Below are 21,479 nucleotides of genomic sequence, written 5' to 3'. Positions count from 1 at the left end.
ACAGCAGAAAAACTGCTGTGTGGGGAAAGGTGTTGGTTTAATACATGGCTTAGCGATTGGTTATTAAGTTGTATTTCAAGCTAATTTTGAAATATGCAGAGAGGCAAAGCAATTGTATGAATCCTTGGTCCTCAACAGAAACTAAACATGTGAGCCAAAGCTTGCAATAAACAATTATTTCTCCTTAGTTTTCATTATTATGAATGACTTCTGTTTGGGGAGGAACTGATCTCTGTATATACCAGCATGCAGTGCTATTTATGTTTGAAATACAAGATCACAGGGCAGCAAGTGATGAGCAGTGTGTAAAAAGCATATATCAGCCCTAAGGGAGAGCTCTATTGGGCACACTAAACCCAGGGGCAGCTGCCTGTGGAATTGGCTGCCACCTGGATTCAAGACATACTACCTTGTAGTTGACCTTCAAGTATTCTAGTGAATTTAGAATTCTGATGTGCAACTAATGCTCCTAAAGTAACGCCACTCTGGCATCTGTCACAAAGAGTCACCAGATGGATGATGTTGTGAAGGACTGGGGTGAATATGTTGCTACATCCAGCTAACTTTACAATTATGTCTACAGTGTAACCTGAGTTAAGATTGGAGCACTGGAAGATATATGCCCTTCTGATCTCATTTATAGAGTAAAAATGTGGCAGCATGTATTTCAACATGGTCTGTAGGAGCCTGTAGAGGTGCAGGGTGTGTATTTGGTTTGCTAGCCTGGGCTACAGGTGTTGCTACTGTTAACTATTACTGTCACCGCATAAGGGCTGCCTAATGCTGTCATACCTCTAGGCACACTGTCAATGTTCCTTGTACTTTAGCACATGCCATGCATGGATTGTCCCCCAGCCATGGCTCCTTGCTATTGCATCTTCCAATAAAAGTCCAAGAAATCAAGGGATCCTGGTGGGACTGCAGATGAATATGGAATATTCCAAGAGCAAGACTGGTGCTTGCTATAAACAGAGACGTTATGCAAATATAACATTTCAGAGAAGACTGAAATTATATATTTGCTGCTTGTCTGTCCAAAGCTTTTCCTCTAGCAAATATTTTTAGCTCTTCTTAGAGGTTAACACGGTACCCCAGCCGTGGTTGTTATCATAATACAATGTGTCAGGCGTGCACACACACACACACAGAACTCCAAGCTTCTCCCATTGCCATTTAGGCTTCCAGTAAAAAAGCCTGACAAAACAGTAAGTCCTGTGTGCAGCTTTTCATGGCCTTGCTGCAGCATGCTGTGGGAGGTCAACAGTTGTTACTGCAGGCTGTAAATGCCAGAATCCCAGATCATTTGTGCCCCAGATGATATTGGGAAGGACAGAGTATGCTTAAGGCGTGTTATGAGTGGCCTCATCCCTACAGACCAGAAGCAGGTACATTAAGCAGTAGAAGCAATCTGTACAGGGTTTTTAGAGGTGGGTTTATGTGTACCACTTGTCAGCAATGTGGCTTAGAGGTAAAAAAAATCATTAGGCACTCTAGGAAGATAGCTCTGAAAAGGAGAGAGCTACCTCATGGATATGGCAAGATGTAGGTATGAGTAGCCTCTAGATCCTGCTTGTTTGTTTTATTTCCAAAGGTTGAGTGCTGAGAATTATTATTCTTAGTTTTCTTCTGCAATGAAGTACTGATATTTTTAGTAAACTTTACAGGTTTTTACTTGCTACGAAACTAGTGAGCAAGGCTACTAATAAGGTGATTGCACAGCAATCAGAAGAGCTTGTACCTCTGTTGGAGAGATCTGAACTGTAGGCATTTGTCAATATCAGCCAAAAGGTATAGAAAAGGTTTTCTCTCCATTTGATGGCAGGAAAAGTGACATGAAGGACTGTTAGGTTGAGACATTGGATTGTTATTTCTCATTCAGCATTAAATGATTCTAGAAAGTGATGCCTTGTTTTTCATATTTAGTTCAAAGATGCTCTTATTTTCCCCCACCAACACCCCAACCAGTCTGAAGCCTGGTCTTTGTCTAGACCACCCTGTGTAGTCCTCACTTGTGTAGAGACTGCAAGCCCATGACTTTGAAGACCAATTAGAAAAGTAACAAAGTTCTCCCAAACAATTTGGAGCCTTTGTTCTCTGGACTGCCTGGCTCCTTCCTTTTGAAACAGTACAGCCCTTTCACAATGGAAGCAAAATGGGAAGTGACTAAAGCAGGCTGACAACTCTTTTCTTGTGCCATTTCATCTTCGTTGATTTAATAATATCTCTGTAAGTTTGCATAAAACAAAGCTGATGTAACATAGCCCATTATTAAAAGCAAAATAGAATAATACAAATTTTCTAATTCTGTTACCTAAGAATGAGTTTGCCTGATACTGCTCCCCATATTTTTAAAGAGCATAGCAACAGCTTCTTACAGATTTGGCAATTGTCTTCCACGTATTAAGTGCTACTGTATTGTAAATAATGGAAAATTCCGGCTTGTTTTAAATTACACATTTCTAATTCTTTACTACATATTGATTAAGATCCAAAGCCAGAAAGGAATAAAGACATATGTAGACATGTGAATGTATACGCATGCAGTGCAATGTGGCTAATACACCAGTGAAACCTTAGGTCTTACAGGAACATAGAACTAGAAATGGTCTCCCAGGTCAGTGAATTCAGGCCTCTGCCTTTGGCTGTGAACACCAGCTTAAAAGGAGTCAGCTCCTGGGAAACTGTGTCAAACCTGTCGTGTTCTGCCAGGCAAAAGCCTATGTGGTGTTAAGCTAAACCCCACTTTAATCAAAATAATGCTCCAAATAGTCAGCAAAATCCTCATACTCATGTCACCTCTAGCACTGAGTGTTCCTAAAAAGCAAGTCCCCGGACAGGGTATCTCTTTGAGCCAATGGCTCAATCCCAGGGCTTGGCTCTGGCTGTTAGTGGTGGTGGCCAAAGTGGGATAACTTGACTAGACTTTGGCACCCGGAGCCCACAAGAGCAGTCTCTTCTGGGTAGAACTGACACACTGCTGGGAACGGGATCTCAGCATAGAGCCTCTGCCTTTGCCAGCCTTTGAGCCTTGTTTTTACTTTCTCCATTCTTTTTAAAAAAGATTATGATTAAAGTTTATTTACAGCTGAGTGCTTTTTTCCTTACCTTTCATCACTGGGATATACTAAATATTTTAGGTTTGAAGAATTTGCAAGCTGGAGCAGTTCAGAAACAGGGATTGATAACTGAAACTTTTGCTCTGTCAACGTTTATTTCTGCTGTTCAGTCTTCCTCCTAAAACACATCTTATTCAACAGATGTTTCCACTGTTGCTTCTAGTTCACTTTCACATCAAACCAAAAGGACGTTATTTCTGCTTGCTGCTGGGACTAGTACAGAGCCAATACTGCTGCAGAGGGATGGAAATATTTTTTGTTTTTACTTGTTCACCATCAGAATTACTGACTAAATTCCCACTGCAGAGTGTTCACCGCAAGATCTGCAAAGGGAACATTTCTTTTGGCTATGCTTAGAGCAAATCTCAGCTGTGGCAGGCTTGGCCGTATGCACAGCATGGTTTGGAATTGCTATGGAGAGATCACTGGTTAGAAAAGCAACCTGGTTCATTGTTAATTTACTGAAGCTGATCTGACCTCCCTGAGGAGCTGATACCATGGAGCTTCAGATGGCGTCCTGAAAGAATTACTTTCTGCCTTATATTCGTGCATGGGAGGAGAAAGGGCTGGCCACTGCTTACTAATTCTTCACCAAATACCATTCAGGTTAAATGTGACGCTTGTGGTTAGGACAAAAAGGACAAGGCGGGATGGTAACAGTCTGCAAACTGCTAAAGGAAACTAGAGTGAGTGTCAGCCTGCAGAGTGGTTTCCAAGTAGAACTTGTGGAAGTCTCATCTCAAGTGTAAACCAGATAAAACAGACCTGAGACCTGCTCACTGGAGTTTGCCCTGTAATTGTGTGATCCCTTCTTCATCTCTACTTTCTATGTTCTAATCTAAGTCCTTAAATAAGTCTACACTGAATCTTAGCAATTTGTGAAGCCACCCCAGACTCAACTGCAGTCTTGTCCTTCTTATGGAAGTAAATGAGTTCAGTTACAGAATCTGTTCAAATTCAGCATGACCTGCTGTTCTCCACTCTACTCAACGCTGCTGGGCACAGCTCCACAAAAAAAGGCCTTTCCAGGAAACTGATTGTATTTGCTGCACTTAGGAGAAGAAAAGCATTTTGTTCATAATCCACTGTCACACCAGCACATTGTTTTCTGATGACGTGCAGCCTCCTAAATCTGTCATCTGCAGTCAGACAGATTTTGCAGCTTGCGTTGCCTCTGAGATGTTACTGCTTCACATAATATTTTGTTCCTTTGGCTGCAGGCACATGAAGAGTTTGATGCAAGGGAAATAAAAGAAAACAAAAAGACAGAAGGTTGCTATCAAGGTCAGAAAACAGATCAACTGTCTCAGAACAAGCTCAGCGCCCTTCCTGTTGCCTTCACTGTTACGGAGCACAAAACAGGTGTTTGCTGGAGGTAGTTCAGTCAAAAAACCTCATTCAATTCTGTGAGGATACTGTTAGGAGATAACTCTAAAGGAGAAATAGAAGTCTGCAGAAGAAAGGAGAGCAACAGAGACTGAAACCAAGGAGGCTAGACCCAAGATAGGGTTGAGGAGCATCAGGATGTAAGCCGGCAAGTGGGAGAATGTAGCTTGAAGGGATAATAGAGCAGAAACTTGATGGTGAGGATCACTTAGCACAAAACCTCTAGAGTAATGCAGGCTGACTGCATCTCTCATACTAGGTCAGTGCAATGTCTGCACAGAGGACCTTCCTTCCCAGTCAAGCTTTCTACTACTTTTTTCTTGCTACCAGCCCTGCCTTGCACACCTGGCCCAGTGCAAAGAGGGCAAAAAGTCTAATTAACCTCTGATGTCCCAGGAGTAAAGGAGGCAACTGTATCCCCACTGGAGAGGTCACTTCAGTCGTTCAGCACATGCACAGAAGTACAGAGGAGTGGGAAGAGCATCCATGGGCCGGCCAGGGTGCATCTGGGGTCCAGAGACCTCAATCTGTCAGAGGCTTCCTTGGTGGAGCAGTCCTCAGCTGCAGTCCTGCTCCCTGCACTGAACTCTGCGCCCAGTAACAGGCTGTTGCAGCAGCAGTTGTGCTGGTCTGTCAAGAACCTGACACTGCACCCCTTGCTGCAGCATTTTGTGGCTGACAAACATCTGTCATGCATTTTCTCCCTTGTCCTCTCCTGGAGAGGAGTGCGGGCAGCAAGGGCTGTGCTTGGAAAGGGTTGTCATATGCTTGCTGTAGAAAACAGGGTCAAGGTCAGCAGGTTTCTCATTGTCCTTAGTTGCTGGGAGAGCTCACTGTAGAGTCACAGCGTGGCTGGAGGAAATCCTGTCTCCCACAGAGTCAAGTTTCACTGTTTTTTGGAAAGGCTCTGCTGAGCCACAGAAATCCATCTGGAAGCTTTGGGCTCATTTAGGCATGGTGGAGGTGGCGGAAAGTGCAAGACACTGCTGTGGCAGCAATGCTGGATAAAATCTTCTGCAGCATGTTTGTACCTTGTTCAAAACCTTTTGGACACTTCTTGAGCCGCTTTAAGGTTAGGCAAGGTAAGTGTCCAAATGCTTCTTCCTAAGTATCTTTGACAATAATGAACAAAATCCCATGTCTTTTAACTTCAGTGTTGTATTTTTTGAGATGGTATCAGACTGTACTTTCTGGAGATTCAGTTTCTGTAGCTGGTTATTTTTAAATTGTGCCCTGGGTGTGGATTCTTGTGGGTTAGTAATTCTGTTGCAAAGCATCCCTTGCAGATCATGTGACATTTGTCTGAAAAGGAGCTGCTTCTGCTTTGATGCTGCTTTTCCCTCTGTGCTTTATACAGATGCTGAACTTACTTTCTGCCTTCTGTTCTCACTGCTGCTTGTTAAATAGATTCTCCTCTAACGCTGTATTGTTGTTCTCCATTCTCTTCCTTTTACTTAAGATCCAAACCATCTTATTGTGAGTTTTCAGGTTGTTTATTTCTTTTCTGGTGTCTGCAAGAAAAGTATAATTAGTTTTCTTTGCCGATTAGTTGTACTGGTGCTAGTTTATGAAGAAAACTTCACTTATAAAATTTAAGAGTCCCTGAAGGCCTTGGGATGTTGGAAAATGTTAACCTGAAGTTTAAAAGGGCAGAGAAGTTGTAATGCATTTTGGATCTTTGAATCCTGTTCTGCTGCTTTATAGCAGTCACAAAAGTTAACTAAGTATTTAACAGGAATCAGGAAACTATGTTGGATCTTAGTGGAAAAAATGTATTTCTTTGCTGGCCTATGAAATATTGAATGCTGATTGCTGGATCTTCAAAATAGGTGTAGAAAGCGTATGGACTGGATGGGTCTTAATGGCGCCGTTGCAGCCTGTGAAACAACAGAGTGCTTCTCTGAAGAGATGAAATAGAGATAAGAGAGCAATAAGGGCAGAGCTAGAGGCAAGCTGGGCAGGGACGGTGCAAGCAGGGTCGCATAGATATATAGCAAGTTGTGGGGAGCTGGGGCTTGCCACGGCTCCCACCCTTCTCCCACCCCTCATGCCATGGTGTGCTGCCACAGCTTGGTGCAGTATCCGGGACCCTCAGCACCTGGCAGGCCTTGGAACCGTCTCTCCCCATCCCTGCTGCAAGCCGGTTCAATCCTGTGATGATGGGAAACTTCTGTCAGGCACATTACAGATGCTGTCTCTCATTTAGCAGCATCAGACAGCTTGGGGATTTGGATGCGAGCCTGCCTGCCCTGTGTGTCTGCTTCCCCTGCACACAGAGCAGGGAACTTCATATTTTGTCTGTAAATTGGAAATCTTGCTTGATGAGCACAGTCAGAATTGAAACCAAGAGCTGTGAATTGCAGTTGGTTAAATACCCCTGAGCTTTGCTGGCCTCTGGCACCCATTGCCTAGCTGCATGCTGTGTATGACATGGGAACATGGCCACTGCGGAGACTAACAGGTGAGAATCTAATGTCTGGTTCCTCGCTCCTCGGCTGTTAACATACCAACCTAACAAATACAGTGGGAGGTGCTGTGAGGGGAATAAACAAGCAGATTCCTGGTGAAATGCTGTACAAAGCAGAGCATCCGAATCCCAGCAGGAAGAAAACAAACTGAAAACAGGGCCAGCCTTATCCAGTGCTATTTATAACCGAGCCCTGCTTCCTCCAGATAAATCTGAGTCTCTGAAGCATGAATGATGCACAAGCCCCAGGCTGGTCCTTTGCCCTGCATCTGTGGTGCTCCCATGGCTGTGCTCTCTGCTCAGCTCGGTGCTGAATCCCTACCAGTATTGTCGAATGTGCTCTTTGGTAGGAGAGGTTTTGCTACCCTTTTTCTGCACCCCAGATTTGTGGGTGATGTGTGAACACACCCATGTGGAGGGCCTGATTCTTTGCTCCTGTCTGCTGATCTTGCACCCGTGAGTTCACTGGTGCTCAAAAGATGGTGCCTGGGGCTGAGTCCCCGGAAGATGCCATCAAGGTGGAAGGCACTTGATCTAGCTGTGGGAGAGAAGTGATTTTCAGAAAAGGAGTGTTTATGGGGCTAAATATGACATGGGAGTTTATTTTACAGTGTGTCCTCATTGCTGGTGAACACATCTAACTCTTTTCCCTCAGCTATCAGGAAGCTTTCAAGGAATTTGGAGGAGAAAACCCCAGGAATGCTTGTAGTAAAGCTTGCAAGAAGCCATATGCTGTCAGAAAGAGAGAAGGCATTCATGATTTTTTATATGGGAAGTTCTTGCTATTGCCTGTAACAGGAGCAGCCATCTTCCACTGGATAAGCCTGGTATTTGCTGGTACCCATGAATAAAGCCATCAGCCAGCCTCATGCCCATGATGCAGGTGACTGACAGCGTGCAGTCAAGGGCTGCTCCAGGATCACCCAGGCATGGCTGTGCCATGTCTTCTGTTCCAGGGTGTTTTGAGATGCTTTTGGTTATCATAGCAGTAGGCTGAAGAGTTCTTCCTCACGCATCCTTGCTTGGTGAGATATGGTCCTGCAGCTGGCTGCCTTGGATGTTGCCTAACTTCTTTGTAGATGAAGCAGCTGCCTTCCTTTCAGTACCAACTGTTAGCAGGCCTGTCAGCCACCCTGACGCTCCTAACCGGCATGTTTATTATCATGAAAGCTGTGTTACACAAAAAGACAGTAGGTAAAGTCAGGAGACATCTGAGTAAATCCCTACTTCTGCTTCGGATAGGATGGCAGGGAGTACCTTAGGTCAGAGTTTCTCATTAAAGATGTAAGAGAGATAAAGGAAGCCCAAACTGATTGGAAGGCATTGGGATCTTTGAACATTTTGACATTCATCAGCTGTCTAAACCATTTCCTCTCTAATGGAAACAGTACAGCCAAGTATTTAAATATTACTGGCTCACCTTTAGGAAGAGTTAGTCCTTGCAGACCTTATCCCTTTAATGGCTTCTGTCATGGGTGCAAATTTACTTCCTAAGCACATTGAGCTGATCCATTCTGTCTTGTTGCATAATTTTACAGTAAAACATCAACAAATTTTTCTACAAAGGAGAGAATAGCACTGAGAACCCTCCTTCGCTTAGCAGCTCCCTTATCTGCAGATTACTGTCATAGCTGAAACATTTGCATTTAAAAGAAAACCCAGATTTTAAGATAGGAACATTTTTCAATGAATTTATTTTAAAGTTTTTATATATATGTGTAAATCAAAGTAATTTTTATTTATATCTCTCCACCAGCTTTTACTCACACTCAAAAGACTTGTCTGCTATACAAAGCAGTTTCATCTATTGCAGTGAATGAAGCAGTCACAGTGTGTTCGAACACGACATGCAGTAAACTCGAGAGAGGCGAGACTGAATTTAAAATCAGACTGAACCTTCCTTTCTGGAACTGGGGAACTGTTTGTGAACCACAGAAATCAGAACTGGCAGAGGCCTTGAGAGTGTCCTCTTCTTCCCATCATGCCATTACAGATGTTGTGTTACCATTCCTGAAGTGCTTTCTTCAAGATGAGATTGAGCAGTCTAGCTGTCTTCACCAGTACTGACAGACTGAGTCATTATCTACTATGTCTTACATGGTGCACACCTCTTAATGCATGTGAAAAGGATTTCTGTAATTCCCCCACTCCTCCAGCAGTATCACGTTGCTGATTCCTGCACCAGCCTCTGAACCTTTTCTGCATTACTCTCACTTAGCCAGAAATTCCCTAATTTCTATACGTTTATATGCTTTCTTCCTGTCTGTGTCCCTCTGCACTTGTCTTTATCACATTTCACCGTACTGTTTTCAGACTATGTTTCCAGTTTGTCAAGATAACTTTGAGTCTGATCCTAACAGAGTCCTCTGTCTCTAAACTGTGTCATCTGCAAATATTCTGTGTATTTTGCAATCCACTATGTAACTTACTAATGAAAATATTGAATGGAACTAGACCCAGGACAGTCCCTCGTGGGAACCATCTAGAGATGTTCTCCCAAGTGATCAGGAAATCAATGATTATAACTCTTGAAAATTAATTTTCAATCACTCATCCACTTCATAGTAATTCCATCTAGACCCTCTTTTCTTAGCTTGCTTCTGAAAACATCACCGGGAGTATGCCAAAAGCCATACAGAATTAAAGGTAAATCACATCTACTCCTTCCCTCTAATCCTTTAGACCCATTACCCTGCCAAGGAAGGAAATAAATTTTGTTTGACAAGATCTTTCCTTGACAAGTCCATATATACTGTTCCTTATCTTCCTATCCTGTGCATATGTGTGGATGACTTAATACTTTGTTCCAGCTCTTGAAGTTCAGCATTAGGCTGACTGGTCCACAGTCCTTTAACCTATCCTTCAAGATGGGTTTTGGTTTGGGTTTCCTGGGGGCATTCTTGCCCTGTTCCTATCCTCCAGGACCTCTCCTGTCTTCTAGTTTTCATACATAATTCCTAATGATTCAGAGATTGCTTCAGCTGCTCCCTTAAGCACACTAGGTTGAATATCATCAGGCCTTGCAGAGTTGCATGTATCTGTCTTATCTCAGCGTTCTGGCCTGTGCTCCTTACTGTTAATTTTGTTAGATGTCTAGCTACAATTTATCTTTTTATATGGCACTGAAGGAAGGAAGGCCTTAATACTTCTGCTTTACCTGTGGTTTGTCGTGGGACCTGCCTTCCTCTTTGTAAACAATAAATGGGTCTAAGAGGCAGAGGCTCAGATGAACCTTTCTGGGACATCTGATTTTGGCTTCACATAGGCACCATCCTCCTGGCCCAAAAAGTCACTTTCCCCTCAGAAGAGGGCCTCCAACTTCTTCCCCATGCAGGTGTCTCAGGCGGTGGCAGAAAGGTGTTGGTGCCCCCCCAGCTCATGAGGGTTGCTTTTCTCTGTGAAGTTTCTGGGTGTACAAAGACTCTTGAGTCTGACAGTGACAGCCCAGCTCTCCCTGTATGGCAGGCCTGATTCTTCCCCTCTGGGGTGGCTGCTCCTCTTTAGTTGTGGCTGGATTAATCCATTCACTGTGCTTTTACCAGCACCATTTCTAGAGCTCAGGGATGTGGATGGGGACAGGGAGCAGGCTGTCACAGCAGGACTTCCGAGAGCAAAATCAAGGACTAATGTCTTCTATGACAATGTTCACCAAAACTTTTTTTTTTTTTTGAGATCTTTCATTCCTGCTAGACGTTCCACAGCAGAAATGCTGTCTGCTTCCCATTGTAATAAACAGGAATGGTAAAAAGCCCTGATACAAACTAGCAATCTCTTTGCTAAGCATGCACCACAGGGCAGGAGCCCTTTGTGCTGTACCCTGCCATCCTGGCTCCAAGACGGGCATGCTGGTCATCCCATAGTTCTGATCCCCCTCACTGAGGGACCAACTGGGGCTTACCATGGCTCCTCCCTCCCTGCCTGCCCGTGTTTAGCTTCAGCAGAAAGCCCAGACCCACACACAGCCAGGACACAGCCAAATCCTCTCCTGCCACAGTGGTATCATATGGCCAAAGTGCAATCAGGACTCAGGAGCTCCTTATCCCCCAAGTATAGACTTAGCCAAAGAGGCTGACTGGGCTGCTTTGACCTAAATCTTGGAGTAAGCAGTCTGCACTCAGTTACCACAGCTCTTTAAAATCTTCATTATTGCCTTAAGTCAAAGTGAGTCATCTGGATTTAGCTCACTCTTTGCCTTTATCCCAACTAACCATAGCGAGGAGTGAAGTTTTCTGTCTTCCTTCTTCCCACCTCCACATAGGACAACTTGTATGGCTGGCCAAGTTAGCACTGGGGACTCCAGACACTGCCCTGCTCCTCACCTCTAAAACTTGCTCTGCCCATCCCTTGCAGCATAAAGACTGACACTACATGTGAGTCAAGTAGGCTGTGCTTTCTAGGTGACTGAGTGAATAATTTCGGGGGGTCTCTTGTGACTGATTGCAGGATAGCAGCCTTGCTTTTTGCATGTACTCTTCCAGGTGCCTGGCCTTGGCTTCACTTCTGGTAGCTGGCTGAGGATCCTCAGCGAGGTGGCAAGGCCCACCACTTATGGTGCCAGGCTGGGGTGCATGATAAGCAGCAAATGAAGAATACCTGTCAATGTCCTTGATGGAGGGCATTTGGGACTTTGTTGTAGAAGCACTGCTTTGTCTCAGCAGCAAGGAGGGACAAACTATTTGCTCCAGCAAAACAGAAAGTCAGCAGACTCAGGATAAGCTGACTGTCTTAGGAGACTTTCACCTCAGCAGATCCCTTGGGCAAACAGCAGAGGCAAGTGACACAGGGAGGGGAATAAACAAGAAAAACGGCAATTTGTCATTGACAGGAGGAGAATGTGAAAGATTTCTTCTCTGCTGGTAATGACTTGATGTTTCCAGATGCTGTTCTGCTGAAAGTCGCTGGCAGAAACCAACAAGAAACACATTTGGAGGTGACAGAGGGAAGAAATGAGAACTTCTTCTTAGCTCAAATCAGAGACTGCTGTAGGGGAGGCCAGGAGAATATTCACATCAGAGCACAGAGGAGATCAGCCTGGCTCCAGAAGATATAACCTATGGAGCAATTTTTTGTATATCAGCACTTCAGCTATTCTATACAGGATAGCAGCAAAATGGAGAAAGTATCCTTTACACAGACCAAAGGTGCCCACTGTTGGACTAACATGTCCAGGTTTGCATGGGTACTCCTGGTTGGAGTTCGGTCTGTCTGCCTCTGGAAGTATCCACACTGTGTTCATCTGTCAGCTGGTGACCTGGGCCATTGTGCCATGGATGCAGCCAGACTGCATCCATGAGAGCTTGTGCCCTTGCTAAATCACAGCACATGTTCAGCTCTTCTACCTTGAGAGAGCCCCAGAGCTCTGCTGGTGCTTTGCTTTAGCCCAGGCTTGTGCATAAAAATACTGGGGAAATGTGGTTTCGACAGTGGGTTTGTGTCCGTGCTTTGCTGCCAGGGCAGGCACAGCTAGAGCAAGCTGAGGGCTGATTCTCTTGCTGTGTGTAGAAGTCTTCAGCCAGTGTGAGTGTAAGGACAAGTGTCCAAATCTTCCTGCTTACTCCATGTGCTCAAGATATGGGGAAAACAGGGTGTCTGGGAGAGCCCAGAGGGGCTGGGAAACACTTACCCTCCTGTGATGCACAGCTGGGCTCCTGCAAGAGACTGTGGCTCCCTTCAGCTGCGGAGCCAGATGGGTGAACTCCCTGAGCTGCTGGGCTGGGCAGAATGGCAAGCTCTCTGAGAGGGGCCCATACTGCTGCATCTAGAGCTTGGCAGTGAATTACAAAGAAACTCTTGAAGCACAGAAACAAGGGCATGTGTCTAAAGCTGAGTAGTAGAGAAAAGCACAAAGACAAATGAATACAGAGAAACAAGGTGCAAAATGAGCTGTGATTATCCTAGGTCATGAAGGGGAAGGGGAAAATATTTGAGAAGTATACTAGAAGTTAAAGGAGTGAAGAATATAGGCTCATTACTAAAGCAAGCTTTCAGCTAATACTGAATAGTATGGAGAAGGATGAAATATTTGATGCTGTATTATTTCATCTTACAATAAGTGTCTGAGACTGGCTGCTTAGTAAGATTAATGTAACAAGAGGGTGAAAGCACAGGTCAGAATAGGGAAAGAGCATGTTAAAGAATATTTAGATGAGAAAGGTTCTTGCTTATCAGCCAGATTGGCTTAAACATAGCCTGGAGTACTTAAAGAACTAGCCAGGGCAATTTCAGACCATTAACAAGCATTTTAGGGAGGTTTTGGGCTACATCCATCCTGTATTTTAAGCAGAGGCTGGTGTTTATGTGCCAGCCCATTTACAGCCTCCGGTCTGATTGAGTACCTTGACTCAGAGGCAGCGTTGGTGTGTGCTCTGGGGCATGGATGAATTTTTAAAGTGATCATGGAATCATAGAATGGTTTGGGTTGGAAGGGACCTTAAAGATCATCTAGTTCCAAGCCCCCTGCCATGGGCAGGGACACCTTCCACTAGACCGCATTGCTCAAAGCCCCATCCAACCTGGCCTTGAACACTTCCAGGCATGGGGCATCCACAACTTCTCTGGGCAACACGTTCCAGTGCCTCACCACCCTCACAGTGCAGAACTTCTTCCTTACATCTAATCTAAATCTACCCTCTTTCAGTTTAAAGCCCTTACCCCTTGTCCTATCACTACATGCCCTTGTAAAAAGTCCCTTTCCAGATTTCTTGTAGGCACCCTACAAGAAAGGATGAAGGGAACCGTCACTCTGCTGTTGCCTATGAACTCACACACATTCACGTACCTGTGACATGGACAGACTGGAATATGATACATATAAAGCCTGCTGTCATCAATCCCAAAATACTTTTCAGTGATACTGTAGAGCCAATGTCTGGCAAAAGAGGTTTTTGCAGGTGCTTTCCTCAAAGGGACTGTCCTTGCATGCAGGAAGGACAGTGGCATGGACAGGGTATCAGAGCCCAGAAACCAGTGTTTGGACGATTCACCCAGGCTAGAGGCATCCTAAGCCAGCCGAAGGGTCTCACAAAGTGTGGATGATAGCACAGCAGTGCATCAGGCTGCACTCTGGCCTGTAGGACAAGCATGGCCATGAAAAGGAGAAAAGGTCTTGAATGGCTGGAATAAGTGAAAACATATCTGGAGGAAAATGGTAGGATTAGACCCAGGGAATTACTGACCAGCCAGACCATTTTCAATGACTGGAAAAACACTGGAACAAATGGCAAAACTGTTGTAAATGTCTAGATAATAAGGTGATTCAGAGAAGCCGACGTGGATTTGTCCAGAATAAATTGTCAAGCCAGTATAATTTCTTTTCTTTCTTCTTTTTCTGAGAAATGGGCCTCATGAAGAAGGGGGGGGCAGTCAAGGTTATCACCTCTATCCATCTTGACTTGACTAAAGCTTTTGATCCAGGCTCACACAGTGACATTCTTATAACCAAAGTAGAGAAATATGAATTAGGTAAAAATCACCATAAAGAGGCTGCACAGGTGGCTCAGGGACTGTGCTCAAAGAGCAGTTATACAGAGCTTGCTGTCAGGCTCTGAAGCTGCTACAAGTGAGACCCTCCAGCTGTCAGTCCTGGTCTTCTTGTGATCAATACTTTCATTAACAACTCCAATTACAGAATAGGGAAGCCCCCTTGGGAGGACAAGGCACTTTGCAGGACATGATTATGTTCAAAATGATCTTGATAAATTGGAAGAAAGTACCAAAATCAATGTGATGAAATTCAATAAAGACAAGAGCAAATACTATGTCTAGAAAGGGGAAATTAAATGCACAGATACAAAACGGGATGACTGGCTAGGCAGCAGGGTGCCAGAAGGGAAGAGTATAGCAGATCACCAATGGTCAGCAATGGAATACTGCTGCACAAAGACAAGTGTCATTCTGATTTATTAGCAGGAATATAAGATAAAGGAGGTTGTAACTCCTGTCTGCTAGTGCCTAGGGGTGGCTCTGTACCATGTGTTTGCAGCTGCAGAGAAAGGCTGAAGGGGATGAACAGGAATGGTGAAGGCTTGCAGAGCAGGACCTGGAAGCAACAGTTGAAGTAATTGGTTTTGTTGGGTTGGGAAAAAAGAGAAAGGAGCCAAATAAACAACTTTTTCTTGCCTATTTGAAGACTCTTATAAAAAGGAGAATAAACCGTTGTTCTCTGTGTCCACTGGGGATATGGTAAGGAGTAATGGGCTTGACTTGCGGTAAAGGAAATTTCCTGTATGAGGCCAATTAAGCACTGATGTATCTACAGGGAGGTTGTTGAGTGCCTGTTGTTGGAGGCTTGTGAGAACAGCCTATGTGAGTTGTCACCAGTGGTGGGGGTTGTGTCTGATCCTCCCTCAGAGCGGAATAGATACCCTTTTTGTGTCCCTCCAAACCCTGCATTGCTATGATGGCTTTGCTTAGGACTGTACTGACTGCCAGGTTGGCACTGGAAGGAATTTGTCCCCAGGTCATATTGACAGGGACTTTCCTCAGCAACCCCAAGAGATGTTTTCTTGCTGGAGTCATCTGAGCGTCTTGGCCAGTTCATGTAAGGGTGACCTGGGGATTTGATAATACCTTTCTCTTTCCTCTTCTCTACCTGTGGCAGACTTTATTTGTCTTTCTGGGCATTGAATGACCAAAATCCTCTTATTTCACTTAGGCCAGCTGTCAGCAGGGCCATGGTATTCCAATGCTGGCAAAGGGCTCACTTGAAGGATAATTAATCAAGAGGGAAGGAATTGCTCATCTGTCAATGTGCATGTGTTGCATGTGGCACCCCACAGCTGAGCTTTGGCAAACCGAGGACCAGCCGGAGGGATTTGTGTTTGCAGTAGCAGGTGTCATCTTACAAGAAAGGCAGGCAGATGCTGCCTGTGGCTGCCTGAAAAGCACTCAAGTCAGCCTCATGGCCAGGGTGACTTTGACCAATTGTATTTTGTCAATGCAAGTGACTAACAGCATCCATACCATGAAAACTGATCAAGCATTATTTCTTTTGTAGGAATCACATCAGAAACATGGGAGTTTTCAAATCTGATTGGATAAATGGTCTAATCTCCTGCTGGACAGGAGCCATTACCAGCTGCCATAGACTAAGATGATAGAATTCCTTTGCTAAGAATGAATGGATTATTGCCCTGCTAACCTGCTGTACATAGTAGTGAACATGCAGGTTTTAATCTTTACTTTCCTATGCACAAATAGGAGTTTGAATAGTCTCAACTTCTTTATAAATAAACAGGCTTTAAGAAATAAAAAGTGGTAGGCTCTTCTAACAGCAGTGAGTTTCACACACTAATTTTGCACTGCAAAAATAGTCAAGTTAAAGACTACACTGAAAAAATAGCAGTGGATCCTTGATTTTATTACAGGTCCCATCATGATCAGGCACAGCAAATGACTTGCTGCTCTGTGTTTACTTGTCTCCTTTCTGCTGTTTACACACACTTTCCTTTCTCATGTGGTTCTCTACTCTTACTGTATCATAACTGAAATTTTGCTGTAAATTGCAGCCAAAATCCTGGGTTGATTATCACATGCTTCAGGAAAGAATTAACTTCTTGCCACTATGCACACATTTGCCTGGTTCACTTGTCAAATGCCCCACCCAGCACAGCACAGATAGTGCTAATGGCAGGAGGTTGTGCCATGTTCATGGGCCTCTGGGAGCTGAGAAAAGGCCAGTTCTGAGCAGATGCCCGATTTGACTGCAGTATCATGAAGGCTAATTACTCTAATAAGCATTTATGGGATTCATAGATCAGGAGAAAAAGATCACAAACACTATTAAAGTGTCAGAGGTGCTGAAGGAAAATTGAAAGTATTAAGTGCCAATTTCTGTTTTCTGAAATTCAGGCTAACGTCACTGAGAGCTGCTGACAGTCATCTGTGGGCAGATCCTGATGCTCTTGAGGGACTGTGTTCAAACTGTCTACAATATGTGCCTAGCTCATGTACTATTGACTGCTTTGAATGTAGGAGCAAGGGTACCCCAAGCAAATCAGCCTACTTGCTTTTGGGGACTTATGACTCCACCTGTCTGTGTAACACATGAAGAGAATTGGTTGAGACACCTAACTGAGTACTGATAATAGAAAACTTGAATGGATTCCCATCAGAGAGAGGGTATTTGGAGTGGGCAAACCGTGGGGAAAAGTTCTTTGCTTGGGGAATGCTGAAAGGAATTGGCTTGAGAAAAAAAACCCATGAGCTCATGATAGCGCTTGCGTTGCTGGTCACCTCCAGGCAAGGTTCCTGCAACACGTTGTGTTAGCGTAGACATGAGCTGGGTACTCAGCTGCAGCTGCCCCTGGACAGCTTGAGCAGAGCTTACTGATGAGCGCCTGGACATACACTCTGATAGGGGCAAGTTGGGACTCTCCCTTCAGAGACAGTCTGGACCAGCTCTGATCCTAGTGTGTGCATTGTGTAAGCAACATGGATGGTGGCTCTGGGCTTCAGGATGGCTCAGACCCATGCTACAGCAGTACAGGTGTGTGTCACCTGCATTTGTCTTCCACGTGCAGCTCAGGGCATTGCTGGGTCCAGGCTGCAGGTTTCAGATACTGGAGAGCCCCTTTTATTGCAGTGTAGTCTTGTCCCAGTAGAGGTTATCTGAGCCACTTGTCCTCCCAGGTTTAAATGGCAAAACCTTTGCACAGCATTTTCATAGGAGATACTGTCTAGAGAAATACCTTCCCCTACCTCAAGTGAAGTCAGTTTGCCTTAAAGGCGGGCTGGGAAGTGTGACTGTTTTTCCCAAATATTTGGGAAAGTAGGCTGAAGAGGAAGAGCATGAGTTAGAGGAGACCTGTGTTGGACATACAAATAAAAACATCTTATTGTCAGACAATTTTAGAGTGGCATTTTAAAAAGCTCTGATTTAAAACATGACCCTTTTTCTGTGCCCAGTATGAGACATGTTGGGTGTGTGTTTGTAACCAGTTCCCCTGAACTCTGCATTTCTCACTTTCAATTAAAACCCCTCACTACACCAACCCCTTCATCTGAAGCAGCTGCTGGTGACCATCTTTGTCAGCAGGAGCTCATGATCCCAGGGAGATGTTCCTGGAATAGATATACCCAGCATATTTTGTGCACGATAACCAGCCTTGGAAATCACTGTTCTCCATATGTGCCACTGAACCTGTCTTTTTATCATTAGCCATTTTATTCTGGACCATATTGAATTACACCATTCCTTTAATGCCAGGTAGCAGAAGTGGTTCCACTTGGAAACTTACGATTTCACCTGTGCAAGAATGTTCAAAGGTATATGCCACTTGAGAGTCTTCAGTTGCACCTTACGGACATGAAACTGGCATTTTGATGTATTCTCAGATGGATTCCTTTTACGTTTTATTTTTCCTTCCTCAGAATAGTGTGTTCTAGGTAGGAAACCTGTTCACTAGAGGATTAATTACACTTTGCTGAGTCTCTTGCTGAATTTTCATGCTCCACAGACCTTCACACTATAAACAATTTTACAAAACAGAATTAACACTGTTTTTCCCAGGGAAGTATCATCAGAATACCCAGTCTGTGTAATTAATGTATTGAGAATGCTGCTTGTTTTCTGGAATAGCTACCAGATAAATAGCTGGTCATAGATAGAGTATTTGGTAAGCTCTAGGGTAATCATGCCCATTTATCATGTTTATAGGATGATGTTTAAGGAAATGTCTCTGCTGAAGTGCTTGGACAGGAACAGATATACCTTTGAAAATCTCAGCAGAACCTCCTGAAGTGCTTGTCCCCTTCCTGAACTGACAGATGCCCACAGGAGTGTGTGCTGACGGGCCCAGTGACAAGTCATCCTTTTCCCTTCAGTCTGATTGAATTCCCAGATCTGAAAATTGAGCGTTCTTAATGCTTTTGGTCTAACTGAAATGTCTTTTCTAAACTGTAAGCCATTTATCTGAGTTCTAATCTCTCCTGCTGAGCTGTCACAGTCAAAAGGCAAATCTCCTTACCAGGCAGACAGATGCTCTGAAGGTGTAGGTAGGATTTCAATTTTAATGGAGACATTTTCATCTCCCTGAAACAGAAGTGCCCCAAGGATCCATGTCACACGTTGCCTGCAAGGGCTTGTCTGCACCCCACATAGGGACAGAAAGCTAATTTGAGGTTGTCTGGCTGAAGGGTAGCCATATGGCACTGCACTTGGAGTAATTAGCCAAATGGGAAGGGGTTAGTTTGTGCAGGGTCAGTGATGTACTCAAGGTGTCTTGGGGACCTTTCTGTGGCACTGCTGGTGTTGTCTGGAGATGTCTTAGGGATCTCTGGGACGGTGTTCTGCCATAGTGCAGAGCGCTGCATAGCCCAGACACCTCACAAGGCCCATCCTTGATGGCAATGCTCCTGTTGCTGCTGGGTCAGATGGCCATGGGAGCAGAGTCCCCAGATGTGGGGCTTTGCCCCCTCTCTGGAGCATCCCTGCAGGACAGTGCGTGACAGGAGTGCTGGGGGCACTTCTGAAACTGCCTGTGGAGGTAAGGGTGTTCATACATGCTATGCACCAGCAGGCCTCTGGGGTGGAAACAAGCTGCTCTTTCGGAAGGATTTCAGAAGACCCTGCTGAGGCCATGGGTCTCTGTCCTGCTAATGCTGAATGCCCTGTGCTGACTGGGACTGTCTTCTTGTTTTAAGGTCAAGTGGCAGAAGGATGACATGGACAACAATTTGAACTTCTTCTCCGTCTCCTCGGATGGGAGGATTGTTTCATGGACTTTAGTTAAGGTAAACAGTAGGTGGCAATTTCTTTTCCCAGCCAAATGATAACCAATAGCCTCCAAAGCCCAATGATGCATTAGTTTTATTTTTATTTATAAAGAGTCAGGTTTGAAAAGAAGTGGCAGCAAAAGATTGCAGGAGTCACAGCTAGGTCTAGGGCTCCATGTTAAACGCTGAAATGAGCAGAACCAGCCTGCTCCTTGCTCAAGACCTAACCTTCATCCTGCCTGCACTTGTAGCACCCCATGGGCCTGAGTATGAGAGATCATTTCCCTGCTTTGCAGCTGCAGGAATTCAAGACTGGTCCTTGCTCTAAAACTTTCCTTGTCCCAGGAGGGTCACCCAGAGACAGAGCAGAATAATCTGTTTTTCTTCCTCAGTTTCAAGACTCCCACCCCTAAAATGCTCCCCTACAGATTGCAATTCAGAGTGGGAGAGGGACGGTGCAAATTTCTCCGCTTGTGGCCAAAGTAGCACAGAGTAAGCTCACATTTGCAGTGGGATGGCAACATGCAATCAGAGAGGCAGAGGGTTTCCCCCTGCCATGGCATTGCCAGCTTACACCCAAGAGAACTTCTGTTAACTCATTTGCATGCCCTGCCTTTAATCATTTTTTCTTTTGGAGTACGTATGTTGATAGAAACTTAGCATTAATGTCCCTAAATGACCCTTAGATTTATGTCTCTGAAGCTCAACATGTCTTTTTCTATTGGCTATTTGATTTTACATTTTGAAGGCTTCAAAATCTTTTACTTAAAAAATAATTGAATTTCCCTAAATATGAGTTTGAAGCAGCTGTCCCATTATTCCCCAGCAAGCAAAGAAATTTCTTTACATCCTTAGATGCTCATTTTTTCAACCTGTTATACCAACCTATTCAAGGCTTGTCTGTTCTGAAAATTTTAGGCCTTGCTGCCATGGGCAGGGATTCATGTCTATTATTATATGTAAATGTTAGTCTCATGTACACTTCAGGAGTGGGAGCCTCTTCTAATGAACATGGTAGGTGCATGCAGATGGCATTGATTATTAAGTTCTTTTTTATAAACTCCTCCAGGTTCACACATGCAGCTTTAGATACAAAAATCCCTCCTGCAAGTGTGTCCCAAGTCCTTCTCCCAAAGGAGCTCTCAGAGCTCCCTAGACAGGGACAGGCTGACGTTGTCCTAGCACTCAGCTCCTGTTTTATCCCTTGTATAGAAATGACCAAAAGATTTATGTTAAAGTGGGTAATACACCCCTACACCTAAACACATGCAGTTGAGGTGACTTGGCAGGTTACACCCATCAGCTGAGCCCCAGTAACTGAGTGTGGACAGTGTGCTGCACTTAGGAGGCAAGAAATGCTGGGTTAAGCCTCTCACTTCAGAGAAATGCCACAACTGGGACAACCTAAGAGTGCAGATGGACTCTGATGGCAACTTATCTGGTAGAGGGTCTTTTGCAACATTTCTGTGATTCATCTGTGCTTAACTGTGTTCCCACATCATAAGCTATTTTTTTTTCTGTCCCTTGAGCATGTAGGTATACATACTTAAGCATCATTGGTGTGAATTCTAAGACCTGCATCCACTTAGCATGATGTCATTTCTCCTTATTCCTTGCACTTCTGTTATAAACTTGGCCACACCCATGTGAAAAGCACTGTTTTGAAACTTTTTTGAGGTGAAGTTACCTCTGAAACTGCCAGAGCTGGTATGTACTTAGCAGGCAGGGGTGGAAAACAGCAAAGTTTTAGGTGCCGTCTGGTTTGGTTTTTTGGATGGAGATTCAACACAGAAAGC

At 44.4% G+C, this 21,479-nt stretch overlaps 1 protein-coding gene across 1 annotated transcript in view; it reads left to right on the top strand.

Moving 5' to 3' along the window:
* DNAI1 (dynein axonemal intermediate chain 1) overlaps positions 1 to 21,479 on the top strand; it is a 149,451-nt gene that overhangs the window by 69,546 nt on the left and 58,426 nt on the right. Inside the window, exon 14 of the mRNA XM_052778818.1 lies at positions 19,612 to 19,701. Coding sequence (XP_052634778.1) covers positions 19,612 to 19,701 — 90 coding nt within the window. The remainder of the gene's footprint in view (positions 1 to 19,611; positions 19,702 to 21,479) is intronic.

Source organism: Harpia harpyja, chromosome Z (assembly GCF_026419915.1).
Source record: "Harpia harpyja isolate bHarHar1 chromosome Z, bHarHar1 primary haplotype, whole genome shotgun sequence".
Classification (NCBI taxonomy): Eukaryota; Metazoa; Chordata; class Aves; order Accipitriformes; family Accipitridae; genus Harpia; species Harpia harpyja.
This window is presented reverse-complemented; position numbering and strand designations above follow the sequence as displayed.